The sequence below is a fragment of the Hyla sarda genome, chromosome 3 (genome assembly GCF_029499605.1).
Source record: "Hyla sarda isolate aHylSar1 chromosome 3, aHylSar1.hap1, whole genome shotgun sequence".
Lineage (NCBI taxonomy): Eukaryota > Metazoa > Chordata > Amphibia > Anura > Hylidae > Hyla > Hyla sarda.
The window spans coordinates 283724888-283746114 of NC_079191.1; the positions used below are offsets into that span (position 1 = coordinate 283724888).

The following is a 21227-nucleotide window of genomic DNA, read 5'->3' on the forward strand; positions in this document are numbered from 1 at the left end:
TAAGCTTGACCATAAACATCCAGGCCCCTGACCAGATGCCATATTCCTCCCTGTTCTTTTTTGGGACTTCCACCACCTCTCCATACCGACCTAGCCACATCATGATGTCAATACAAGAGAGTGATTCGTTACGGGTTAAAACGGTCACTTTCTTGACATTGTTAAGTCTCGCCAGCCAGGCTCATTCTTTACCAGCTCATAATTCGACCAGAAGAGATCAAGCCCTTCCAGCCGAACAAAGCTGACATCGAACTCAGGGGTACCATAAGGATGTAGATGGCGTAGATGTCAGCTGCCTTAAAGCCCAACTTCAGCAGAAGCTCAACAACTTTAGATCTTGGAGGACATGTATCACTGCCTCTCCACCTCAGCCGGACCACATTCCTTCGGAGACCACCTGGCCCGGCTGTCGGGAGGGACCACACAGTATTCCGCCCACTTTCCTCTCGGAAGGCCGAAAGACCATGTCTTTCTATCTAAAAGGATAGATCAACCTCCCTACCCTCTACATAGATTGATCTTTCCCCTCTCCTTAAGGCCCCCAGGAGACGCTGCTGCAAATTGCTCTCCCCAGAGCCAGAAGATGAGGAAGGTGCCCCCCCTCCCCCCAGCGGTGACATTTGCGTAGCTGCGTACCTGTGCTGCCACCGCTGGGGGTGCAACTGGACCAGGCCCTACATCCCCATCACTAATCTGTGTCCCTTTACCACCCTCCTCCACATAATCCATACTCACACCATTTATACCTGTTTTAGCTGATGTTCCCCCCATACCTCCACCCGTGCTACAACCCATACCACCATTCAAAGCCCCAGACAGATTTTTATTAACAGTTGAATTTTCCAGCACATCCACTCCTTCATTCACTCCAACATTAACCTTCTCATTCATACTGGCTGGACCAGTGTGTTCTGGTGCATATATTGTAACATCAGCATCACTGGGTACCAGAGCTGTAGCCACTGCCACAGGACAGGTCACCGGTCCCTTATACAAGGACCGGGAAGCCTGCCTAGCCTGTTTATTAGCAGCCCCAGCCCTGTTTTTACTGGTACCCTCCGCCTCATCAGTACTGGAATTGCCCTTGGCATTGCCCAATCCTCCTTCACACCTCCATGGGCATTTGGCTTTGCAGTACCTTTTATAGCTTTGCTGCTTGTTGGAGCAGCCTTGCTTCTACTCTTCGTCTCCATGGGCTCAGGAGGTGCTGGAGATACATCGCTGCATCTCCTGGCAGAGCGCCTTAACCCGGAGACTTCTGGTGCAGTTCCTGACGTTGGTCCCTCTACAACTGGTCGCTGGCTCCCCCTGCCCCCTGCAGACCCACTTCGGGGGGCAGGTGTTGGGGTTCTCCGCTCCTCGCTCATACCAGGAAAAGAACCCTCCTTCTGGGGAAAGGAAGGTCATTCCTGGGAGACAGATGGATCTCTCTCCAGCCAAGCACACCAACCGTTCACAGCAGACCCAAACAGGAAGATGCTCCCTCTAGTGGCCAGACTCCAGAGCTGGACTCACTATTCTGCTGGTGGGGTCTTGCACATATATTACATTATTTATCCCGAGGTGCCACACAAGTTGTCAGTCTACTTCTGGTGCAGGCGTGTAGCTTTCTAACAGCCACAACAACAGTGCTGCAGATGCTAGCTGCCTGTCGGGTACAAAATTTAAAAATATGAATGCTGTGCAGCATGCCCTGACCCTATTTCTACTATGCCATTCTCTACTACTACCCTGCTATTCACCCACCATGTGCACATTGACATCACCGTATTGACATAATTTTTACCCTGGGCTGTGACATCACTGTGTATATCACTGTACTGTGATGTCACTATGCATGCTAACCCTGTACTGTGACAACAATGTGCATATTAACCCTGTACAGTGATAATGTGCACAGTGACATCACAGTACAGGGTAATATGCCCAGTGACATCACAGAACAGGGTTAATATGCACAGTTTCATCACAGTACAGGGTTAATATGCACAGTGACATTTCAGTACAGGGTTAATATGCACATTGACATCACCATGAGGTGACGTGCACACATTCTGAGGGAGTAAAGCCAAGCAGGAGGGTGCGTGGACGGCCAGGACAGTAATTTTCCAGCACACCACCATCAATGTTCTGACCACTTCTTCTCTGGTTCGGGGACCTACTGCTAAGTAGGTCCTGACCCCGGACCGGAGGAACAATGGTATAAATGTATAAAGCTGGAGTCAGTAATGGGGGCAAAAAAGAGCATACAACTATATGAGGGCACAGAGGGGCCTACAGATACATATTGGGGAACAGAGGTCCTACAACTATATATGTGGGCACTATTTTTGTGGGCAATACAAATGGGGGGGTTTGTATAGAGGTGAGCATTGTGCTAGAAAAAGGAGCCTAAAATGTTTGTCTGGCAGGTTCTGTGAAGACGAGTCATGGCCGGGAGAGTCATTATGATGGTCTTAGCCGGATAGAGTAGAAAGGAAAAGCGTTGGTACGGCCTCACCTGGAATATGCTGTTCAGTTTTGGTCACCTGTCCATAAAAGGGACACTGCGGAGTTGGAAAGGGTGCAGAGACGCGCGACTAAACTAATATGGGGCTTGGAACATCTTAGCTATGAGGAGCGATTAAAGGAGTTACAATTGTTTAGTCTTGAGAAGAGACGTTTAAGGGGGGATATGATAAACGTATATAAGTATATTAATGGCCCATACAAAAAATATGGAGAAAAACTGTTCCAGGTTAAACCCCCCCAAAGGACGAGGGGGCACTCCCTCCGTCTGGAGAAAAAAAAGTTTAGTCTCAAGGGGCGACACGCCTTCTTTACCGTGAGGACTGTGAATTTATGGAACGGTCTACCTCAGGAACTGGTCACAGCAGGAACAATTAACAGCTTTAAAACAGGATTAGATACATTCCTGGAACAAAATAAGATTAATGCTTATGAAGAAATATAAAATCTCATCCCTTCCCCAATATCGCGCCACACCCCTACCCCTTAATTCCCTGGTTGAACTTGATGGACATATGTCTTTTTTCGACCGTACTAACTATGTAACTATGTAACTATGTAACACCTCCAATCAGAGAAGACGTCACCTGTCACTGACTCTGAAGTCTCCCCTTGTGATTGACTCAGAGAAGGCGCCCCCTGTGATTGACTCAGAGAAGACACCCCCTGTAAGTCTATAATATCATGCTGTATTCTGCCTGATTGTGTCCCATCAGCACTGAAGTCACTTGTACATTCTGCAGTTATGTTTAGTGAAGCAGTTACTCCCAGCATTCCCTTACCACTGCTTACATCATACTGGGAGCTGTGGTTTCACATGGTAAAACATCTTTAGTGCTTTTTCCCTTACTTGGCAATTTGTATGATTGATTATTATAGTTGAAATTATTTTCAGCAACGCTGAATTTGAACCCCCTGCTGCTTCTGTCACCTTAGCCCCACCTCAGCTTATAACATAGAGTGGCCTCACCTAATACATCCATGCTATGGCTATTATGCTCCTCATTTGCACTTGTGTTCTTTGGCTTGAAGTAGCATCAGATGACAGACAATAAGACTAACCCCTCCCTCTAACCCCAATGCGTGGAGCAGAATTTTGTGGCTCCGCCCTCAGCCACACCCATGGCCAGTGCCCCGGACCTTTTGGAGTCCTAGCAACGCCCCTGGTGCCAATATTAGATCAAATGTACAGATAACTATTGAACAAAGTAAAACTTCTCAAACGCTACATTTTACAATAGATCATCAGGGAGATTGGGTGGTGGTGTTCATAAAAGGTTACAATCAAGCAGTGGCAGCTGAGTCTCAGCGCCTCTGCCTTTTTTTACACCTAAGCATACCCCTTATCCTGCTCTTGGGCGAGCAAGATTGTCTGCCAGCAACATGGAAAAACTCACTTTCTTAAAATGAATCAGGCATGTAAAAGTCCCATAGCTCTGAAAAAAAAAATGTAAAAAAATAAATTAATGAACATAAGTAAAAAGTAAAGTTAAAAATCCGTACTTAAAGGGGTACACCGGTGGAATTTTTTTTTTTAAATCAACTGGTGCCAGAAAGTTATACAGGTTTGTAAATTACTTCTATTTAAAAATATTAAACCTTCCATTACTTATCAGCTGCTGTATGTTCAAGAGGAAGTTCTTGCACTCTGCTGACACCTCTGTCCATGTCAGGAACTGTCCAGAACAAGAACAAATCCTCATAGCAAACCTATCCTGCTATGGACAGTTCCTGAAATGGACAGAAGTGTCAGCAGAGAGCACTGTGGTCAGACAGAAAATAAATTAAAAAAGAAAAGAACTTCCTCTGTAGTATACAGTAGCTGATAAGTACTGGAAGAATTAAGATTTTTAAATAGAAGTAATATACAAATCTGTTTAACTTTCTGGCACCAGTTGATTTGAAAAAAAAAAATTATACTGGAATACCCCTTTAACTGACATCACTATGTCTGTAAAAAGTTTTTCTGTTGCTGTTTTTGGAAGAAAAAATAATTACATCAAAATGGTAACAATAAAAGTAAACCCCTTTAGGACCAGGGCCATTTCCCAATTTTGTGACACCCCCCCCTCCCTCTGTAATACTGTGTCCCTATCTGTACTTAGGATCTAATGTTGTGTCCCCCTCTCTAGTTAGGCCACCGATACTGTCCTAATCTGTAGTTAGGACCCCATTAATGTGCTGTTTTCAGTAGTTAGGACCTCAATACTGTTTCCCTGTATGTATTTAGGTCCCCTCCTGTGTGCCCCCTCTGTGGTTAGGACTCGAAAGAGTGAATTCACAGGAAGTGACTTGTGCTGCTGCCTGTAATCTTATCGGGACCTGGAGTTCCAAAAATAATCTGGTCCTGAGTGGAGGATATTTTAATATCACATTGTTTTCCGGTGTATTTCAGTATAGTAAAACATTTCTGTTAAAAGCAATTACAAACCATATTGTAGATATAAAAGCTTAGACAAGAAGATACAAAGTGGTTTTTTTTATTATTCATTATAATGTAACTTGTAGGTTTCATTTGATTTAATAAAAAACACAGAAAAATAGTTATATTTTATGAATTGTCTTTCATAGTTTTTTCAATCCACGGAATAAACATAGACACACGTGCATATACACCAGGCTTCATTGGCTGGGCACAACCAAGACCCCAGGAAGTCACGCCTTGTATAATATACTTTTCTCCATCAAAACAGACTAGTGGTCCTCCACTGTCACCCTGTAAGAAAAAGATTAGGTTTTCACCAAACAGCTGTGTATTTATAAAAATAAATATATATCCTTACACTAGTTATAATAATGTCTACTCAAGAAAAATTGGAATAGAAGAAAACAGCCTGAGGCTAAGTTTCCACAGTTTTTGGGGGGGCAAGAATGCCCCAAAAAACAGTACTGCCGCACAATGTTTTTTGCGGCAGAAACGCTGCAGCCAGATGTTTGCAGGGAGTCAATAGGAAAATATTAAACACCAAACCCACTTTCGTTTTTGTTAGAAATTTTTTTCCCTCATCTCTGCCATTTCTGAGCTTAGTGGCACTTTTCCAAAATCGCAGCATTCTGAGACTATGGTGTTTTTTGAAGGCAAAAACGCCATCGTTTCAGAATTGGAGGGAAATAGTAATGCAGTGCATCACTACTTACCTCCACCAGCAATACAGTATACTTTGATGAATCGTGCACCAATATATACTATCCCTGCTGTCAGTGGGGATGAGCTGTGTCCGCGGCTATACAGATGCAGGCACAGCTCATGCTGGGCAGGAGGTATACATTGCATATATCTTGCCCAGCAGGAATTTACAGTAAAAACACCAATTTAAATAAATCGCTCCTTTTACTGTTACCCCTTGCTGGGCTGAGCACTTTGCGCAAGAAAGAGCTAACATGCCTTTAAAAATGTTTTAACCATTTTATAGATGAAGTCCATTACTAACCTGGGGCTTAGCCTTAGCCCTGAAAACAGATTGGGCTAATCCCCAGATATGACCCTGGTACCTACTATAGGGGCACTGGGAAGAGCTGGTACGAACAGACCCCAAGCATTAAAAATGGCGATCCTAAGACTAGGCGGTAACAGGCTGATGGTATTTAGGCTCTGGAGGGCCAATAACAATAGTCCTTGTCCACCCTAGTAACGTCAGACTTTTGCTGCTTGGTTGGTATCTGGCTGAGAATGAAAATACAGGTAACTACACACATTTTTCATAAATTAATAAACAAAAAATGATGTGGGGTTCCCTGTATACTTATTCTCAGATACCAACCGAGCAGCTTGACGTTAGCAGTAGAGATGAGCGAATCGAATCTGACAAATCCGAATTCGTTATGAATTTGCAACGAATGTGAATATCGCCGTGATTCTATCTCGCGAAACACTTCATTAAACTCCATTTAGTGCGGTCCAGGCTCCAGGGCATTTAAAATGGCGGATCCACATGTGAGGACATAGTAACATAGTAACATAGTTCAAAAACCATCCTACTCGAGGTAAAAGTTTCTTCCCGGCTCCAAATAGGGCAGTCAGAATAAATCCCTGGATCAACATGGGGCAAGGAAGTCTGGGAAGGTGGGAATGAGGGTAGGCAGGATTAACCTGAATCACATGCAGGATGCAGCCTATCAGCAGCCAGTCACCCCTGTGATGTCACAGCCCTATACAATCAGCAGCCATATTCCGGTTCGTCACTTCATCCTTTCCCTGCAGAGAGATAGGACAGCGCTGTGTGTTACACAGACAAGCTTTTTACAGCAGTGTTTCACCTCGTCAGCGTTCTGGTGGACAGAGAGCAGTGCATTTTTCACAGAAAAGAATTTTTACTGCAGCCATTAACCTCCCAGTCACTTACTACAGCAGTGTATTACAGAGAGGGGTAGAGAGCTGTGTTTTGCCTCATACATTTGAACAAGCTGGCTCAGCTTGAGAAACAGCAGAGGATGGAGAAATAATTTTTCAGCACAACTCTATGTCTTTGTTCCACAACAAATGGTTTGCTGGTTATACTAGTCTGTAGATGGTATAATACCCAGCAGTCCATTCCTTTGAGAGAGTGAAATGTTGGGTTTAGTAACAGCGACAGTGTGCTGCAGCACTGTTGTTTACTGCTGGTGTTGTGCAAAAATAAATTTTTTAAGAATACTGTAGCGCAGTTTTCTGCCCTCATCCAAGCAGTGTATCATTTTGTACCTGTTACTCTGTCAAGGGCCTAGATACTGTGAAAGGCCAGGCAAACGTAATCGCCGGCTGGAGTATTACTCCAAGACGTTTTTTAAGCATATTGTAGCGCATTTTTCTGCCCTCATAAGTGCATACCACATACGTACATCTAAGTAGTGTATTATTTTGTACCTTATAATCTGTCAAGGGCCTAGATACTGTGAAAGGCCAGGCAAAAGTAATCACTGGCTGGTGTTTTACTCCAATACTTTTTTAAGCGTACTGTAGCGCATTTTTCTGTTCTCTTTGTTCCAATACAAATGGTCTGCTGGTTATACTAGTCTGTAGACGGTATAATACACACCCAGCAGTCCATTCCTAATAGCTTGTGACAGAGTGCAATTTTGGGTAGTACACAGCGACTGTCTGCTGCAGCACTGTTGTGTATTGCTGGTGTTGTGCAAAAATAATTTTTTTAAGCGTACTATAGCGCATGTTTCTGCCCACATAAGTGCATACCACATACCTACATCTAAGAAGTGTACTATTTTGTACCTGTTAATCTGTCAAGGGCCTAGATACTGTGAAAGGACAGCCGAAAGCACACACATGCTGCTGTTCTAGACAAATACTGTTTTAAGTGTAGTGAAGTGTATTGTACTCCCCTCATATACGCACTAAGTATGTCAGGCAGAGAAGTGCCAGGACATGCACAGAGGAGTGGCAGAGGCCTAAATCCTTTAGGCAGAGGTCGCAGCAGACTATGGAACCTGAGGAGAACTTCAGTGACGTGCAGACACTTGTTGATGATGATGAAGCTGATCGCAATTGGGAGCTGGGTGCAGAAGAGGCTTCATCATCAGGAGAAGAGAGTTGCAGGTTGCCCGTGAGGCAGCAGCTGAGCCAGCAAGGTGGTAGCATGGTTGGCAGTCAGCATGGTGGCAGAAGTGGAAATTCTGGAGCCAAACTTGCCCAGGGTAGACCACCTGCTTCGGGCAGCCTACCTTTTGGGGAGGTAGTCAAACAGGGGTTCCTGGAGACGGCGGCAGTAGCAGTAAATTAGTGCAGACTGTTGGTGGGAAAATCAGCTACTCGGAGGTGTGGCAGTTTTTCATCAAGCATCCGGAGGAGGTTAACACAGCCACATGCAAGATGTTTTGGCCGAAGGTGAAGCATTGCCAGGCTCCCAATGTTGGCACCACGGCCCTGCGTCAACATATGCTGTGCCATCATAAACAGCCTGGGAGAACCATGGCTCAGATATAGTGGTCCACCCTGCTGCATCAACCAGTGGCATGCCGCTCCCTCTTTCAGCCAGCCAAGGCTCCACCACCTCAGCCAAAGGGTCATACTCTCCTTCTGTCGGTAATACCCTCCTTCTGTCGCTCCAGATGCTCCTGCTCCTCCTACTTTTAGTCAGTCAATCCACCAACAATCCATCGGTGAAGCTATGTCCAAGAGACAACAGTATGCGCCCACTCATCCAACGGCTCAGAAGCTGAATGTGCTATTGTCCAAGTTGCTGGTGCTGAAGTCCCTCCCTTTTCAAGTGGTGGACTCTGCACCTTTCAGAGAACTGATGGCTTGTGCCGAGCCGAGGTGGAGAGTGCCAAGCCATCATTTCTTTGCGAAGAAGGCAGTACCAGCCCTGCACAATTTTGTGGAAAAGAAGGTGGGCCAGTCCTTGAGCCTGTCGGTGTGTACCAAAGTGCACGGCAGCACCGACGTCTGGAGCTGTAACTATGGTCAGGGATAATACATGTCCTTTGCAGCCCACAGGGTGAATGTGGTTCCTGCACAGCTACAAAACCAACATGGACAGGTCACGTTGCTTCTTTGTCAGGCCGTTGGTCCTGTGACAGTGTGCAAGTCCACCTCCTCATCCTCCACCGTGTCCTCAGCCTCAACTGCACAGACAAATCTTAGTGCCCCTTCAGCATACCATGTGTGCAAGGCACGGCGGTGTCACGCTGTTCTTCACATGGTTTGCCTTGATGAACGGAGTTACACAGGGGAGGATCTGCTAAAAGTAATTCATAAAGAAATTGGAGCATGGCTTACTCCACGAAAACTGGTAATGGGAACCATGGTGACTGACAACGGGAAGAACATCTTGTCTGCGTATGGCACATTTGTTCAATCTGGTTGTCAAGTGGTTCCTGAACTGTTCCCCCCATGTGCAAGACATCCTAACAATGGGAAGGAAACTTTGCATGTACTTTAGCCACTCGCACACGGCAAAGCACACCCTCCTTGAGCTGCGTCAGAAGGTTATCCCCCCAACATAGTCTTATTTGCGACGTTGCCACACGTTGGAATTCCACCCTACATGTGTTGGACCCTGTGTAACTTCAATGTCAACCAGTGGCAGCTCATACGTGACACCTGCCATTTGCTCAGGCCCTTTGAGGAAGCCACATTATTAGTAAGTTGCCAGGATTACGGGATGAAAGATGTAATTCCACTGCTTCATTTTCTACAGCGTGTGTTGAAAATGATGGCTGGTCAGGGCAATGGAGACGTGGCACCTACATCTCATGGCCACATGAGCCCTGTGGGGGCTGAACTGGAGGAGGAGGAGGAAGAGGGAGACAGTGGAGCACAATGGGCAGTTTTTCTAGTCTGACAGGAGAAGAGGAGCAGGAGCAGCCAGAGGAGCTAGAGGGTTATGAGGAAGGCGAGACAGAGGACCCAGACACACTGTGGCAGTATGTGGTGGAGATGGAGTCAGGGAGTCCCTCCAAGTCACTTGCACAAATGGCACGATGCATGATCACTTGCTTGCGTAGTGACCACCAAATTGTCGGCTCTCCACCTTATTGGACCCTTGCTACCGCCACAAAATAGAGGCCTTTTTTTACACCCACTGAGAGTGAGGACAAACTGACCTACTACAGAGACATCCTCCATAGTCAGTTGGCCGATGCCTATCGGCGCCATCGTCCATCCTCTCACAAGTTTGACTCGGGGAGCCCTCTGCGCTCACCTTCCACTGCCATGGCTGCTGGGGAGGGGTGGGGTGGCAGGAGCAGTATCAGCTCCATCAGCAGCAGCCTGAGTCTACAGTCGCTGATAAGTACCTTTTTTCACCCGCATAGTGAAGAAACTCATCAGCAGCAGGTAGACCTGGAGCAGGACCTGAACCAGCAGGTGGTGGCATACCTTGACATGCCAATGCCAACACATCTTGAAGATCTGCTGGACTTTTGGGCAGCCAAACTTGATTTGTGGTCACAACTAGCAGAGTTTGCCCTGGAAAAGCTGTGAGAGTGGGTGTTTAGTGCAGCGAGGGCCATAGTCAACCCAAAAGAGAACTCGTCTGTCGACAAAAAATCTGGAGAGACTGACCTTTGTGAAGATGAATCAGGCATGGATCAGCCAGGATTTCCACCCACCAATGCCTGATGCATCATAGTAGATTGACCATGGTGCCACACCAACACTTCACAAATATGTATAGTGCCAAACAGATTTAAGGCGCTGCTCCCCAGTTACGAACATTCCTCCGCATCAGACTTTTTTTCCCCTACCTTCGTCATCGGTTACTGGTATTGCCACCCCCCGCACCACTTTCAGGACTCCTGATGCTGCTTCTGCCACTTCCAGGCTGTCTCATTCTGCCACCATAAAGTCTCCACATGCTTCCGCCAACTCCAAGCTGTGCCATTCAGCCACTATATGGTCTCCTCATCTGCCGCCAACTCCAGGCTGTGCCATTCAGCTACTATATGGTCTACTCATGCTGCCATCAACTCCAAGCGGTGCTTCCGCCAACTCCAAGCTGTGCCATTCAGCCACTATATGGTCTACTCATGCTGCCATCAACTCCAGGCTGTGCGATACAGCCACTATATGGTTTACTGATGTTGCTGGGCCTGGGACATTACCTACCATAAATCTTCAATTTAAATTTTAAAATTCATCTTTTAATCTTAGGGATTGTGAGGCCCTATGGTCTCCTCATGCTGCCGTGAGCTGCAGGCTGTGTCATTCAGCCACTATATGCTTTACTGATGCTGCTGGGCCTGGGACATTACCTACAAATTTTTATGGTAGCACTAGCTACCATAAATCTTCAATTTAAAATTTTAAATTAATCTTTTAATTTTAGGGATTGTGAAGCCCTATGGTCTCCTCATTCTGCTGTGAGCTGCAGGCTGTGTCATTCAGCCACTATATGGTTTACTGAAGCTGCTGGGCCTGGCACTAGCTACCATAAATCTTCAATTAAAATTTTAAAAGTCATCTTTTAATCTTAGGGATTGTGGGGCCCTATTTTCTCCTCATGCTGCCGCAAGCTGCAGGCTGTGTCATTCAGCCACTATTTGGTCTCCTCTTGCTGCCACCAATTCCAGGCTCTGTCATTGTGCCGCCATGTGACTCATTATTAGTTTGGGTTTTGTGGTCATACAGTATTAGTTCAAAGTAAACACCGGGACATTAAACTTATAATCTAATATAAACTTATTATGTTATATAATTATAGAATCTTATATTAATCTTAAATTTAAAAAAAATCGATGTAATCTTTTTTTAAGACTGAGGCCCTATGGTCATTGACGTCATATTACCTGTGGAATTATCACAAGAATCCAATGAAAAAGCTTGGAGCGATAACAATGAACCAGAACTGATTAAATGAAACAATCGTACTTTCACAGTCAGGAAGGCGCTGAGAGGCAGGGGTTGGAACAGGTGGTATCTTGCCTGGCAGAGGACCGCCAGCTCAATTTTAAGATACAAGTACAAGCTTTTTCACTGCAGCCACTTCTAGATTATGCGCCCACTTATCCAATGGCACAGAAGCTGAATGTGCTCCTGTCCAAGTTGCTGGTACTGCTGTATCTGCCACATCCAGATGCTGTGCGGCAGTGATTCTAATAGCGATGCCTGTAATCTGTATGTCATACTGAATAACAGTATTGTTTCACTAACACAGCACAATCCCTATGCATGTTAGGACAAAGCAAAGTGTTCTACACCCCTATTGAGCCTCTCTGTAGGCCAGAAATAGGCGTTTTTAATAGTGATTCGCTGCAAATAAATTCGGACGGAACCAATTTTTTTCGGAAAATTCTGCGAATCTGCCGAATCGAATTTTTGAAAAATTTGCTCATCTCTAGTTACCAGGGTGGGAGCGGACCATTGTTATTGGCCCTCATAAGCCTAAATAAGGTCAGCCTGTTAGCACCTAGGCCCATAAGCACCATTTTTGATGCTCTGGACCTGTGGGTTCTGGCTCTTCCCGGTAACCAGTGGTGCCGGGTACCAGCAAATATTTGAGGAATAGCGCTAGCTTTTTTTCTAGGGCTAATGCTTAGCCCTGGCTAAAAGGTACTCCAGTGAAAATCCTTTTTCTTTCTTTTTTTTTTTTTTTTTTTTAAATCAACTGATGCCAGAAAGTTAAACAGATTTGTAAATTACTACTATTAAAAAATCTTAATCCTTCCAGTACTAATTAGCTGCTGAATACTACAGAGCACAGTGCTCTTTGCTGACATCTCTGTCCATTTTAGGAACTTCCCAGAGCAGGGTATGTTTGCTATGGGGATTTTCTCCTACTCTGGACAGTTCTTTAAATGGACAGATATGTCAGCAGAGAGCACTGTGCTTGTGATGTCAGCAGAGAGCTATGTGTTCCAAAAAGAAAAGAATTTCCTCTGTAGTATTCAACAGCTAATATGTACTGGAAGGTTTAAGATTTTTTAATAGAAGTCATTTACAAATCTGTTTAACTTTCTGGCACCAGTTGGTTTAAAAAAAAAAAAAAAAAAAAAAAAAATTTGCATCGGAGTACCCCTTTAACCCCTTAAGGACTCAGCCCATTTTGGCCTTAAGGACTCAGACAATTTAATTTTTACGTTTTCATTTTTTCCTCCTCGCCTTCTAAAAATCATAACTCTTTTATATTTTCATCCACAGACTAGTATGAGGGCTTGTTTTTTGCGCGACCAGTTGTCCTTTGTAATGACATCACTCATTATATCATAAAATGTATGGCGCAACCAAAAAACACTATTTTTGTGGGGAAATTAAAACGAAAAACGCAATTTTGCTAATTTTGGAAGGTTTCGTTTTCACGCCGTACAATTTATGGTAAAAATGACATGTGTTCTTTATTCTGAGGGTCAATACGATTAAAATGATACCAGTTATTATATACTTTTATATTATTGTTGCGCTTAAAAAAAATCACAAACTTTTTAACCAAATTAGTACGTTTATAATCCCTTTATTTTGATGACCTATAACTTTTTTATTTTTCCGTATAAGCGGCGGTATGGGGGCTAATTTTTTGCGCCATGATCTGTATTTTTTTTTGATACCACATTTGCATATAAAAAACTTTTAATACATTTTTTATAATTTTTTTTTAAATAAAATGTATTAAAAAAGTAGGAATTTTGGACTTTTTTATTTTTTTTCGTTCACGCCGTTAACCGTACGGGATCATTAACATTTTATTTTAATAGTTCGGAACTTTACGCACGCGGCGATACCAAATATGTCTATAAAAAATTTTTTTACGCTTTTTGGGGGTAAAATAGGAAAAAACTGACGTTTTACTTTTTTATTGGGGGAGGGGATTTTTCACTTTTTTTTAACTTTTACTTTTACTTTTACATTTTTTTTTACACTTGAATAGTCCCCATAGGGGACTATTCATAGCAATACCATGATTGCTAATACTGATCTGTTCTCTGTATAGGACATAGAACAGATCAGTATTATCGGTCATCTCCTGCTCTGGTCTGCTCGATCACAGACCAGAGCAGGAGATGCCGGGAGCCGCACGGAGGAAGGAGAGGGGACCTCCGTGCGGCGTTATGAATGATCGGATCCCCGCAGCAGCGCTGCGGGCGATCCGATCGTTCATTTAAATCGCGAACTGCCGCAGATGCCGGGATCTGTATTGATCCCAGCACCTGAGGGGTTAATGGCGGACGCCCGCGAGATCGCGGGCGTCGGCCATTGCCGGTGGGTCCCTGGCTGCGATCAGCAGCCGGGATCAGCCGCTCATGACACGGGCATCGCTCCGATGCCCGTGGTTATGCTTAGGACGTAAATGTACGTCCTGGTGCGTTAAGTACCACCGCACCAGGACGTACATTTACGTCCTGCGTCCTTAAGGGGTTAAGGAACAGAGCAATTTTTGCACATCTGACCACTAGGAGATTGTTTTTTCGTGACATATTCTACTTTAAAATAGTGTTACATTTTTGTCAATTCTTGCATCATTTCTTGATAAAAAATTCCAGAATTTCATGAAAAATTTGAAAATTTGGAATTTTTCTAACTTTGAAACTCTCTGCTTGTAAGGAAAATAGACATTCCAAATTAATTATATATTGATTCACATATATAATGGGGGAGATTTATCAAAACGTGTCCAGAGGAAAAGTTGCTGAGTTGCCCATAGCAACCAATCAGATCGCTTCTTTCATTTTTTAAAAGACCTCTGCAAAATGAAAGAAGGAATCTGATTGGTTGCTATGGGCAACTCAGCAACTTTTCCTCTGGACAAATCTCCCCCAATATGTCTACTTTATGTTTGCATCATAAAGTTGACATGTTTTTACTTGAAGACATCAGAGGGCTTCAAAGTTCAGAAGCAATTTAAAAATTTTATAAAATCCGAATTTTTCAGGGACCAGTTCAGTTTTGAGGTGGATTTGAGGGGCCTTCTTATTAGAAATATCCCATAAATGACCCCATTATAAAAACTGCACCCCTTAAAGTATTCAAAATTACATTCAAAAAGTTTGTTTACCCTTTAGGTATTTCACAGGAATAGCAACAAAGTGAAGGAGAAAATTCAAAATCTTCATTTTTTACACTTGCATGTTCTTGTAGACCCATTTTTTAAATTTTTACAAGGGGTAAAAGGAGAAAAAGCCCCCCAAAACTTGTAACCCAATTACTTTTGAGTAAGGAAATACCTCATATGTGGATGTAAGTGCTCTGTGAGCGCACTACAGGGCTCAGAAGAGAAGGAGCCACATTTGGCTTTTTTAAAGCAAATTTAGCTGAAATTGTTCTTGGGGGCATGTTGCATTTAGGAAGCCCCTATGGTGCCAGAACAGCAAAAAAAAATAAAAATAAAATAAAACACATGGCACACTATTTGGGAAACAACACCCCTCAAGGAATGTAAAAAGGGGTACAGTGAGCCTTAACACCCCACAGGTCTTTGACTAATTTCCGCTAAAGTTCCGCTAAATGAAATTTTTTTATTTTTTTCACTAAAAAGCTGGTGTTACCCCAAATTTTTCATTTTCAAAAGGGGTAATAGGAGAGAAAGCCTCCCATAATTTGTAAAACCTTTTCTTCTGAGCATGAATATACCCCATATATGGATGTAAAGTGCTCTACGGGGGCTCAGAAGTACTACAAGGCTCAGAACTACAAGGCTCAGAAGAGAAGGAGCGCCATTGAGCTTTAGGAGAGTTTGTTTAGAATTGAAGTTGGGGGCCATGTGCGTTTACAAAGCCTCCATGGTGCTAGATGAGTGGACCCCCCACATGTGATCCCATTTTGGAAACTACACCCTTCTCAGAATTTAATAAGGGGTGCAGTGAGCATGTATACCCTATTGGCGTTTGATAGATCTTTGGAACAGTGGGCTGTGCAAATGAAAAATAAAAATTTTCATTTTCACGGACCATTGTTCCAAAAATCTTTTGCGTTTATGTCAGAACCGCTGTAAAATCAGCCACACCTGTGCAAATCACCAATTTAGGCCTCAAATATGCATAGTGCGCTCTCACTCCTGAGCCCTGTTGTGCACCCGCCGAGCATTTTACGTCCACATATGGGGTATTTCCGTACTCAGGAGACATTGCGTTACCAATTTTGGGGATCTTTTTTTCTTGTGAAAATTAAAAGTATGGGGCATGTTAGTGTAAAAATGTTATTCTTTTACAATAACATGCTGGTGTAGACCCCAGCTTTACCTTTTCATGCAGGGTAAAAGGAGAAAAAGCCCACCACAATGTCTTAGGCAATTTCTCCCAAGTACGGAAATACCCCATATGTGGCATCAAACAGTTGCCTTAAAATACAACAGGACTCCGAAGTGAGGGAGCGCCATGCGCATTTGAGGTCTAAATCAGGGATTTGCATAGGGACGGACCCGGATGCAAGCATGGTGTTTGCCTCCTCCTCCAAAATACCCTACGGCAGTGTTCCCCAAACAGGGTGCCTTCAGCTTTTGCAAAACTCCCAGTCAATGGCTATCCGACAATACTGGGAGTTGTTGCTTTGTAACAGCTGGAGGCTCCGTTTTGGAAACAGTGCAGTACGAGCGTTTTTTCATTTTTATTGGGGGGGGGGTGTAACTGTGTAGGGGTATGTGTATATGTAGTATTTTACTTTTTACTTTGTGTAGTGTAGTGTTTTTAGGGTACATTCACATGGGCAGGAGTTTACAGCAAGTTTCCCGCTGGGAGCACAGAGGGGGGGCAACAACTTTATGGGACGCAAAGCGGGTACTATTAACGTGTGTGACAATAAACATGGGGAGTTTGTAAATAGGTGGGTATTGTACTGCAAAAAGAAAGAAGCCTAAAATGTTTGTTTGGCTGGTTCTGTGGAGAAGTCTTCTATGGGTGATATCTTTATGGCGGTCTAGGCCAGATAGTGAAGAAAAGAAAAGTAAACAACTCTGGTTAGAGAAGATGTCACCTGTAAATCGGAGGACTGGGGAGATAGGGGGCCTTTTATAGAGAAAATTAAAGCATATGAATTATACTATAATCATTACAAAAAGTCTCTAATATGGGGGTACAATTTTTTGGGAATGGACTGTGAGCCATTCACTCAGGCAAAAAAGGCTGAGAACCACTGCTGTAATAACATGCTGGCATGGTTTAGTACAACTTAAATAGAGTGAGTGTAGCGAACAGATTAAATGTTTCCTTAACAAACAATGCTTCATACCTGACAGCTGTCCACTCCACCTTGAATATTCCCAGCACACAACTCCCGGCTTGTTACTCTACCATTAAGGTATTCAGGGCTGTTACATGCTTTGTTTTCAATCACAGGGAATCCGGCTTCTTTGAGAACACCTTCTTTACCAGTGCCTGGTAGCAGGGCACACACATTGTTAGTGTTTACATTCAGAGTAAAACATTTTTCCATTAAACTTTAACATTTTCTAGGAAATCTGAGACAGAAGCAAAGAGATTTATAGAGCTAAGGTAAATGTATAATGCAGGAAGTATGTGTTTTCTCAAAGAGTAATAGGCATTCAGGTAGGCATTCTAAATAGATACAAACTTAGACATGGAAAGCTGTAAATGTTGGATACTCTGATATCAGTCATACTTGTATGTAGCCCTTCCCCAGTATAAGAGGGGTTTTACACTGAGCATTTTGTAAAAAAAAAAAAAAAAAAAAAAAAAAATCAGTTTTTGTGGCACTTAAAGGGGTACTCCGGAGGAAAAAAAAAAAAAAATATATATATATATATATATATATATATATATATTTATTTATTTTTTTCTCAAATAAACAGGTGCTAGAAAATAAAATAGATTTGTAAATTACTTATATTAAAAAAAATCTTAATCCTTCCAGTACTTATCAGCTGCTGTATACTACAGAGGAAGTTGAGTTGTTCTTTTCTGTCTGATCATCTCTGCTGACACCTCTGTCTGTGTCAGGAACTGTCCAGAGTAGGAGTACATTTTCATAGCAATCCTCTCCTGCTCCGGACAGTTTCTGACACAGACAGAGGTGTCAGCGGAGAGCACTGTGGTCAGACTGACAAGAACTTCACAACTTCCTCTGGAGCATACAGCAGATGAAAAGTACTGGAAGGATTAAGATTTTTTAATAGAAGTCATTTACAAATTTGTTCAACTTTAGCACCAGTTGAATAAAAAAAATCCACAGGTACCCCTTTAAATGTTTTGTTTTTTTGAGCCAAATCCAGAAGTTGATCCAAATGGAAGATACAGTATCTCACATGAGTGAGTATACCCCTCACATTTTTGTAAATATTTTATCATATCTTTTCATGTTACAACACTCCTACAATGTAAAGTAGTGAGTGCACAGCCTGTATAACATACCTCAACACACAGCCATTGGTGTCTAAACATTGGCAACAAAAGTTAGTACACCCTTAAGTGCAAATTTTGCCCAATTAGCCATTTTCCCTCCCAGTGTCAGGTGACTTGTTACAAGGTCTAAAGTGTGAATTGGGAGCATGTGTTTTAAATTTTGTGTTATCTCTCTCACACTCTCTAATACTGGTCTCTGGAAGTTCAACATGGCAACTCATGGCAAAAAAACTCTCTGTTGAGAGTGATCTGAAAGATCTGACAGATCTGAAAAAAGAATTGTTGTTCTATATAAAGATGGCCTAGGCAATAAGAAAATTGCCACTGTCCCTGAAACTGAGCTGCAGAACAAGACCATACAAAGAACAGGCCTAACCATGGTCGACCAAAGAAGCTGAGTGCACATGCTTAGCATCATATCCAGGGCTTGTCTTTGGGAAATAAACGTCTAGTGCTGAAAGCATTGCTGCAGAGGTTGAAGGGGTGGGGGTTGGGGGTTCAAGAGGAAGAGAACTCCAGTGGCAACCTGTAAAGCTTGGTTAACTCCATGCCCTAGAGTATACTTTGGGCCCAATTTGGACATTTCTATTTAGGGGATGTTCTCACTTTTGTTGCCAAGGTTTAGACATTAATGGCTGTGTGTTGAGTTATTTTGAGGGAACACAACATTAAATACTGTGCACTCACTTTACATTGTAGTAGTGTGTCATTTCTTCAGTGTTGCCGTATGAAAAGTCACAAAATATTTACAAAAATGTGAGGGGTGTACTCACTTAAGTGAGATACTGTACCTAAAGCTATATGTGAACACATTTTTAAAGCTGCCACCACATGTTTTTGTATTACAAGTGTCTGACTGTAGTAAGCATTAAGGATATAGAGAGATTAATTTAAGGAACGCAAAGACCTCTCTCTAATATTAATAACCAGGAGGGTCTATAAAGTTAATATAGAGGATGCAGAGGGTGAGGTTGCCTATAAAGTCTCTTTTGTATCTGAGGAAACAAATACGAAGCATTATAGCTGTGGACCCTGTTCCAGATCTTGCCCAGTTGCCACAAATTATGCCACTGTCAATAAGGGATATTTTCATATGATTATTTAATTGTAATGTCCACAACTTTATAAATCTTAAAATGTACATGTATAAAGTATACATGTATAAAACCAGCAAATTGCTGATTGACAATTGACTAATATATAATAATAATATAATCAATAACTACAATATATTTACCTTGAGTTTCTCCCCATCCTGTTACATAACATTCAGATTTATCCGGTACCATAAAATTATGAGGTGGTAAGCAAGCTGGGAGAACTTCATCTGTTATTAAAGCTGGGCTGTAGAAGAAATGGCAGTTAGATTTATGATTCATTTAAAACTATTTTAATATGTATGATTTTCTATAGTCTGTAATACAATTTGTTTGTGATAATAACCTTTGCTAAGAACTGATCAAAGGGATCGTGGTTGCAAGGTAAATGTGTTTTGTTTGTCATACAAAAATCTTTCATACTAAGTATACAAGGGATAGGGGAAGTGGAAATGGGTTAGCATGAGCAGTAGTGTACATATGCTTTGGGGAAACCGGCCATTGCCAAAGCGTTGATCCTATCACATGCACTCGCCCGCTAATGGTGATCCAGGACACTTGTCCCAGATCCCCAAGTGAACGCTGCTTTCGGCTGTATGTGCGGTTCACGAACATCCATGTGAGCCACAGCATCTGCAGCCTACACTGAGAGGAGACCGTGAACTTCACCACCACCCAGGCGCCAATGACATCACTCTGACATCATGATTGGCGCCTGCACTGTGAAGAAAGACGTGGCCAGCCTTGCTACCTACCTATCGATTCAAATTTTTACCTACTTATTTACCTACCTACTTATCTACCTAGTTGCTTACCTATCTACTTAGCTACCTACCTGGCTTCATACCTAGCTACCTACCTACTAGGCATGTCCCGATACCATTAAGATCTAGTACGAGTACCAATACTTTTTTTGGGTACTTATCGATAACAATAACTAATACCTTTTTTAAATGCCATGTGACAAGTTTTTCTATGGGAAAAGGGTATTTTCAGGTTTTTTTTTATTGGGAAGGGCTTTATTTTATATATAAAAAAGAACATAATAAATATAAAAGTAAATCCCCCAGATAGCTGTCCCCTATTTGAAAACCCTTATATAAGCTATGTAGGTAGTAGATAGCCCCCCCCCCCCTATTAGCTTGATAGTTAGTCTCCATGATAGCTTGTAGGTAGCAGATAGCTTCCCACATTAGGTAGACAGCAGAAATCCCCTACATGGATAAGCAGCAGATTCCACCCATAGTAGGCAGCAGTTCCCTCATAGTAGGCAACAGTTTGCCCATAGTTCCGCCATGGTAGGCAAGCAGATGTCCCCCAAAGTAGGCAGCAGATGTCCCCCACATTAGGTAGGCAGCAGATCCCCCCATAGTAGGCAGCAGTTCCCCCATAGTAGGCAACAGTTCCTCCATAGTATAGACCTTTTAGTTTAACCTCCGTTGTATGTAAATTGTTAGAGGGTTTCTAAGAGATGCTATTTTGGAGTATCTTGATAAAAATAAATGAATGACTCCATATCAGCATGGCATTATGAGAGATCGGTCCTGTCAAACTAACCTGATCAGCTTTTATGAGGAGCTCCAGACTGGACCAGGGGCAATTGCTGGATGTCATATATCTGGATTTTTCCAAAGCATTTGATATGGTGCCACATAAAAGGTTGAAAATATAAGTATTCCGGCTCTATCCCTGGTCTGGATCCCGAGCAGGGAGAAGGTGTGGACCTCACCCAGAGCAATGGGTATAAATTAAGTAAACGCCAGCTCGGTTCAGGAACACGGGGCTTTATTCACATCAACGAGGCAACAGGTACAGGGAGGAAGTGACGCGTTTCGGCCAGGTGCTGGCCTTAGTTGGCCTTAGTTGTACAATAATTACAGGTTTTAAGAACTCTTTTATATG

General features: G+C 42.9%; 2 protein-coding genes across 2 annotated transcripts in view; one reads left to right on the plus strand and one right to left on the minus strand.

The window, feature by feature from the left end:
- The window catches only part of SLC22A3 (solute carrier family 22 member 3), a 291993-nt gene that overhangs the window by 249694 nt on the left and 21072 nt on the right, over nucleotides 1-21227 (plus strand). The window lies entirely within an intron of this gene.
- Nucleotides 5023-21227, minus strand: part of PLG (plasminogen) — a 131044-nt gene continuing 114839 nt past the window's right edge. The window contains exons 20-22 of the mRNA XM_056563615.1: nucleotides 19466-19572; nucleotides 17099-17244; nucleotides 5023-5224 (exon numbers count right to left, since the gene is read on the minus strand). Coding sequence (XP_056419590.1) covers nucleotides 5060-5224; nucleotides 17099-17244; nucleotides 19466-19572 — 418 coding nt within the window. The 3' untranslated portion in view covers nucleotides 5023-5059. The remainder of the gene's footprint in view (nucleotides 5225-17098; nucleotides 17245-19465; nucleotides 19573-21227) is intronic.